General features: G+C 46.8%; 1 protein-coding gene across 1 annotated transcript; it reads left to right on the forward strand.

Moving 5' to 3' along the window:
- Nucleotides 1-402: 402 nt before the first annotated feature.
- On the forward strand, nt 403-6,470 carry LOC308311011 (arg8-vasotocin receptor-like; the record flags this gene model as incomplete). Its single annotated transcript, XM_080757506.1, has 2 exons — nt 403-1,531; nt 6,160-6,470. The coding sequence occupies 2 exons, from the start codon at nt 403-405 to the stop codon at nt 6,468-6,470; spliced, it is 1,440 nt and encodes a 479-aa protein (XP_080613632.1).
- Between the last annotated feature and the right edge of the window lie 333 nt (nt 6,471-6,803).

Genomic DNA, 6,803 nt, shown 5'->3' on the forward strand with positions numbered 1-6,803 from the left:
GTGTGTGTGTGGTGTTGGTGGGAGGGGACCAGGAGGTGGCCAGTGGTCCCGTGGGGGTAAAACTAAGTCCTTTATAAAGGACTGGGAGAGCCATCGCACATCTAGTGTTGTTTACACACCGTTCTGCATTAGCAACTGCATTAGCAACAATACTGTTGCTTTGCGCAAAACAAAAGAGCAAACATGCACATCATCATGGATGGATCACTCCACTAAATACTTAATTATTGCCTCATCAGCGCATCCACATGAAGCTTGGAGGAGGAGAGGCGCACACATATTAAAGGATACTTTTTTTGGAATATTAAAAGCAAAGTTTGTCAAGCGAACGCGAGCAGGCAGAGCCGAGCAGAGCCGAGCGGTGCGCACGGAGCGGAGTGGAGCGGAGGCTGGGGGACAAACATGCTCTTCTCCGGGGGGGAGATGGAGGAGATCCCCGCGGAGTTCTCTAACTTTACAACAACGGATACCAACCGGACTACAGCGGGCTTGTTGTTCAACCTGAGGCAGCAGCAGCAGCAACTCATGCAAATGGGTGACGCCGGCGTCGGGAACGCCAGCGGCGGCGTCACCGGCGCGCACCACGGCGGCAACTACAACAACAACGCCACCGGCGGCAGCGGCGACCCGTTCGGACGCAACGAGGAGATCGCCAAGATCGAGATCACGGTGCTGAGCGTCACGTTCCTGGTGGCCGTGGCGAGCAACGCCGGCGTGCTGCTGGCGCTGTGCAAGACGCGCCGCAAGCTGTCGCGCATGCACCTGTTCATCCGCCACCTGAGCCTGGCCGACCTGGTGGTGGCGTTCTTCCAGGTGCTGCCGCAGCTCTGCTGGGAGGTGACCTTCCGCTTCTACGGGCCCGACGCGCTGTGCCGCGTGGTGAAGCACCTGCAGGTGGCGGGCATGTTCGCCTCCACCTACATGATGGTGATGATGACGGTGGACCGCTACATCGCCGTGTGCCACCCGCTGCAGACGCTGCGGCGGCCGGCGCGCCGCGCCCACGCCATGATCGCGTCCGCCTGGGCGCTCAGCCTGGTGCTCAGCCTGCCGCAGTACGGCATCTTCTCGCTGAGCGAGGTGCGCCCGGGCTCCCGCGTCTACGACTGCTGGGGCCACTTCGTGGAGCCGTGGGGCGTGCGCGCCTACATCACGTGGATCACGGCGGGCATCTTCGTGGTGCCCGTGAGCGCGCTGGTGCTCTGCTACGGCTTCATCTGCCACGCCATCTGGCGGAACCTCAAGTACAATAAGAAGGCCCGCGGCGGAGGAGGAGGGGGCCCCGGGGCCTCTGGGGCCGGAGGCGGCAGCGTCAGGGCGGGCAGCGCGGCGGGCCTGGCCGAGCAGCTGACCACCGCCGCCGCCGTGAAGAGCGACCTGCTGGGCCGCAGCTCGGTGAGCGGCATCAGCCGCGCCAAGCTGCGCACGGTGAAGATGACCTTCGTCATCGTGCTGGCCTACGTGGTGTGCTGGACGCCGTTCTTCACCGTGCAGATGTGGTCCGTGTGGGACGAGACCTTCTCGTGGGACGGTAAGGTGGTCCGCGTTGTCACACACACACACACACCTTCCTCGTTACGCATAAAGTCTACAGCACATGGTTCCCAAACCTTTTCATGTCAAGGACCCCCAAATTGCCCCTGTTTGAAAAGATCTATGCCAGGGACCCCCCATAAAAGAAGATTGTTACGAATCTAGATTCTCAACCAGTTTCATTTCAAGGACCCCCAGTTTGACCTGCATTAGTCTACGGACCCCCATTTAATAGGCATTTATATATATATATCTGGGAACCCCAAACAATGTATATTGTAAAATCAAAGAGAGTGTACAAATTATACAGTCTGTAGCTGGTTCCATTTGTACAATCTCATATAAATTAACTTTGATGGTAACTTACAGACCCATAAGGGTCCATTTGGTTCCAAACTATCATTTAGCTGCATGGGGACCCCCCTGGAAGTCCCTCAAGGACCCCTGGGGGTCCCCGGTACCCCACTTTGGGAACCACTGCGTTAAACAATTTGTTTACGCTGCTTAACGTTTTCAAAAGCAAAGCCAAATGCACACAGGACTCCGTGGCTCGACATCGACAGTAAGCACCGGTAGGACACCGGTTCTCAAAGTAGGCCTACGGTCCGGGGGGGGGGTCCTCAAGGGGGTTCCATGGGTGGTTTAAGCCCAATATTGAAAACAATCGATATACAAGCTCACAATGCACACTGTGAGCTTCTAATGTAAATTATGTAAAAATATGTTGTTGCATTATTCCATATTTCATGGGGGTTCCTCCTGGCACAATATCTTTTCAGATGTTGCAATTTGTTTCTGATGTCGAAATTATTTAAAAAAAGGTCTTCTAAATCCTGACAGTTTTCTGAAATACCTCATGTTTCTATATCAGTGGTGCTCAATATTTCATGTCAAGGACCCCGAAAAATGATATGTATTTGGCCACCGACCCCCCATCTGAATATATGTTGTTCCAGGAACCCTCCCAGAAGCAAAGATTTGAGTTAAAACGTTCGCTCTGAAAGAATATATATTCAAAGATTTGTGCCGCATTTTCACAAAAAAAAAAGAAAAAAGCAGACCCATGTTATACTTTAGCCATTGAAAAATAGCAGATCTACAAGCTCATGTACAAGCTTGTAGATCTGCTATTTTTCAATGGCTAAAGTATAAACATAATGCTTAAAATATCCAAAAGGGTTCCCGCCCAGAATGGGTTAATATCTCTCGTTTCTGTATCCACATTGTCAAGGATATGAATGAAAAGATGGCATGAGAAAAAGGCAGAACATAAAATAAAATGACTTTTGTCAGTATACTGTATGTAGTCACAGTTTATGTCCATCTTTCGTTTTTATTTAGTTTTTGTCAGTCGACAGAAATAAACACTGCCTTGAGCCAGTTGAAACGTAGTGTTATTGTTTATTCAATAAATGTATTCTTATTTATATGACGTATACATTATCATCATCATGGGTGATAACTGATAATGTCATATTTTATTGTTCAAACCCTTCATGGCCTTTTGTTTTACCAAGATTAGAGCTTCTTATTATTATATTACTATAATCTATTTGACCCAAAACAAAACAAATAAAACAGATAATTCAGGCTTTGGAGCAGAAGGTTTATCAGACGATTACAAAACTGTCTGTCTGGGGATGAAAGAAGACTTAACCCATTCTGGAAGGGAACCCCTTTTGGTGTTTTAAGCATTAAGTTATGGTGCCGCGCTACAAACATTATAGGTCTGCTGAAAATGTGCCTCAAATCTTTGAATATATATTCTTTCAGAGCGAACGTTTTGAACTCAAATCTTTGATTTCTGGGGAGGTCCCTGGAACTAAATATTTTCAGATGGGGGTCGGCAGCCAATTACATATAATTGTTGGGCTCTTTGACATGAAATATTGAGCAGTCAAAATCCAGTCAAAAAAACTTTTCAGAAAACATGAGGTTTTTCAGAAAACTGTCATTATTTAGAAGACATTTTTTTAAATGTCGACGTCAGGCCCACCACTGCAATCACTCAATGTTTTATTGTCATATTCGAAATAAACATGACAAACAAACAAACAAATGTTAACAGTATAGCACAATTTGAAATGTGCACTTTTTTTTGCCAAAACAAATTATGAAGTCTGTGTGTCTGACTAGGGTTTGACTGGATCGTTGAATTCCTACAATGACCTTAAAAGGAACCCTGGCTAATATGACAAATGTGCCTTAAAACATTATACTTTCCCTCTATAACCAACATTAAAAACACTTTAAATATTCTATTTCTTTCATAAATAGAGAATCTTTCACTCAATAGGAAATGCTCCTGTAGCTCCTGCAAGTTGATGATGTCATATGTCTATGTGTGGTCCAGCCCTATGGAATATAATGGAATGCACGTCCTAATACAAAGTATTCAAAATATTGCTTTGATGCTCATATTATCCTTAGGAAGCATAAAGTTGGTTTTTATTAGCATTATGCATTCCATACATTCCATAGGGCTAGACCACATGGACATAATGACATAAAAGAAAATACAATATCTGAAGTGTTTATATTTTATTTTAGTTGTGCAAGTATAATGTTTTAAGGCATATTTGTCTCATTAGCCAGGGATCCTTTTAATGCTTTGGTGCACTTGAGGTTGGGAGACACACTCATGTCTTACGGAGACAAAATGTAGTCCAGGAAGGAAGTGAGACCACATTTTGTGTCAAGGCCCACACATACTCCAGTTGTAGGCGATAAGGTGACCACCGTTTGGGTGCTTAGTAAAAAAACAGAGAGGTGCAGTGTTGCGAATAGCCTGCATCCTGCATCCTTGCTAAGACTCACTAAATGGGGTCCTGGCATGCAATAGGGCCAGACCAGTGCATAGGGAAGAGTTTCACTCCTATTCCTCCTAGCCTACCAGTAGGCTATAGTAGTAGGCTACTAGGCTATATTTCCCAGCCTCACTGTGGAGACATATATTATACCATTGTAGATATAAAATTAAATAAACACTGTATGGTTTGGGTGTCAGATGACAAAATAACATAACCTTGATCCACAACAGTAATGGGTCTGCCCTGTCCGTTTTTATACTCTAACCGAACGCGTCACTATGCTCACCCCTATTACTTTACTCTGTACTCTGTACTACTAGTACTGTACTCTGACGTAGTTGAAGTGGGAATCATGTTTGACTGAGAGCCTACCATCGCAGAACCTCCAGCTTTTCACAAAATGAGTTAATAGCACAGGCAGACTCTTCACATACTAGCGTATGTCTGAAATAAATATCAGAGCTGAAATAGACGTGAAAATATGACATAAATGCTTAAACATGTAGATAGGTGTAATGTTAGAGTCCACAGAAGTGAACCTTTCAAGCCCGTTTTCTCAATTCGCTGTTTCTCTGCAAGACATTACTCTATAAGCCGAAAATTCAAAGAAATCCAAGAGTCCGCAGTACAACAATTTAGTAATTTAGCAGATGCTCTTAATCCAGAGCGATTTACAGTAAGCAAGAACACATGGTAATACAAAATATGTCCCCAGCTAAATGATAGTTCGGAACCAAATGGACCCTTATGGGTCTGGAACTCAGAGAGTGTACATATGGAACCAAATGGACCCGTTATACTCTCAGAGTTAAATTAACAGTGATTTCACAATATACTTTGAGAACTTCCATTAAATGGGGGTCTGTAGCCTAATGCAGGTCAAACCGGGGGCCCTTGGGGGGGTCCGTAGCCTAATGCAGGTCAAACCGGGGGCCCTTGAAATGAAAATGTTTGAGAATCACTGATAGAGCCTCTCTCTCTCTCTCTCTCTCTCTCTCTCTCCAGACTCAGAGAACACGGTAGTCACTCTCCCTCTCTCTCTCTCCCTCCAGACTCAGAGAACACGGTAGTCACTCTCTCCCTCTCTCTCTCTCCCTCCAGACTCAGAGAACACGGTAGTCACTCTCCCTCTCCCTCTCCCTCTCAATTTCAATTCAATTCAACAGGCTTTATTGGCATGACGTTTTACAAGTGTTGCCAAAGCACAATCACAGATATTACAAACAACATCATAACAACATAATATCAATGACATGACAAAATAAATTAAAATAATATAAAATAAAGCAGGTGGTGCAGAAAATAAAACATGGCATACTGTATGTGTGTCCTACTGGTTGTCCCTTTTCTTGTGACAGGAATTGACATATTTTGCAGCCAAAACTGCACATTATTTCTGTTCCCCCAGAAGGACTGGTAATCTTTCCCTTTCTGTCATACTGAATTCTGGGAAATTTGTTTCAAATTTTGGGAAGAACTCCTCTCTAATATTTGTGTAGTTTTTACATTGTGTTAAAAAGTGTAACTCTGTCTCTATAGCTCCGTCATCACAGTGACAGCACAGCCTCTCCTCTCTGGGCAGCCAGGTCTGTCTGTGTCTGCCCTTCTCTATTGCCAGACTATGATCACTCAGTCTGTACATTGTCAAAGTCTTTCTCAGGTTTTTCTCTCTCTCTCTCTCTCTCCCTCCAGACTCAGAGAACACGGTAGTCACTCACTCTCTCTCTCTCTCTCTCTCTCTCTCTCTCTCTCTCTCTCCCTCCAGACTCAGAGAACACGGTAGTCACTCTCCCTCTCTCTCTCTCTCTCCCTCCAGACTCAGAGAACACGGTAGTCACTCTCTCTGCGCTGCTGGCCAGCCTGAACAGCTGCTGTAACCCGTGGATCTACATGGTGTTCAGCGGCCACCTGCTGTCCGACTTCCTGACCTGCCTGCCCTGTTTCTGCTGCTGCGGCGGCCGTCTGCGCAGCCGCCTGGCGCTGCGCCACCAGGACTCGGACAGCAGCATGCAGCGCAGCCGCTCCACCACGTCCACCCGTCTGCAGACGCCGCGGACGTCCGTCAACATACCCTCCGCCGTGCCCGCCTCGCTCAAACACCGCCAGTCCGTCCTGTACGTGTCCTGACCATAGAGTAATACAGGGATAGAGAGCCAGTCCGTCCTGTACGTGTCCTGACCATAGAGTAATACAGGGATAGAGAGCCAGTCCGTCCTGTACGTGTCCTGACCATAGAGTAATACAAGGATAGAGAGCGAAGCGGCGTTTTGAAGCACCCGGGAACTGCGCGGAAGTACAATTATAACTCAATGGCTCGAGCGAGCGGAAGTTTAGCCTAGCGGTCCGGGGATGACTGACGCACGTGACGTCATGAACGTCCGTGACGTCCACCTCCATGAAAAGTGCTGTCCTATGACAGGACAGGACTAATTGACACCTTGTCGTATGTGACAGCATCGC

This window comes from Protomyctophum bolini (assembly GCF_963924005.1).
Source record: "Protomyctophum bolini genome assembly, chromosome: 23".
Classification (NCBI taxonomy): domain Eukaryota; kingdom Metazoa; phylum Chordata; class Actinopteri; order Myctophiformes; family Myctophidae; genus Protomyctophum; species Protomyctophum bolini.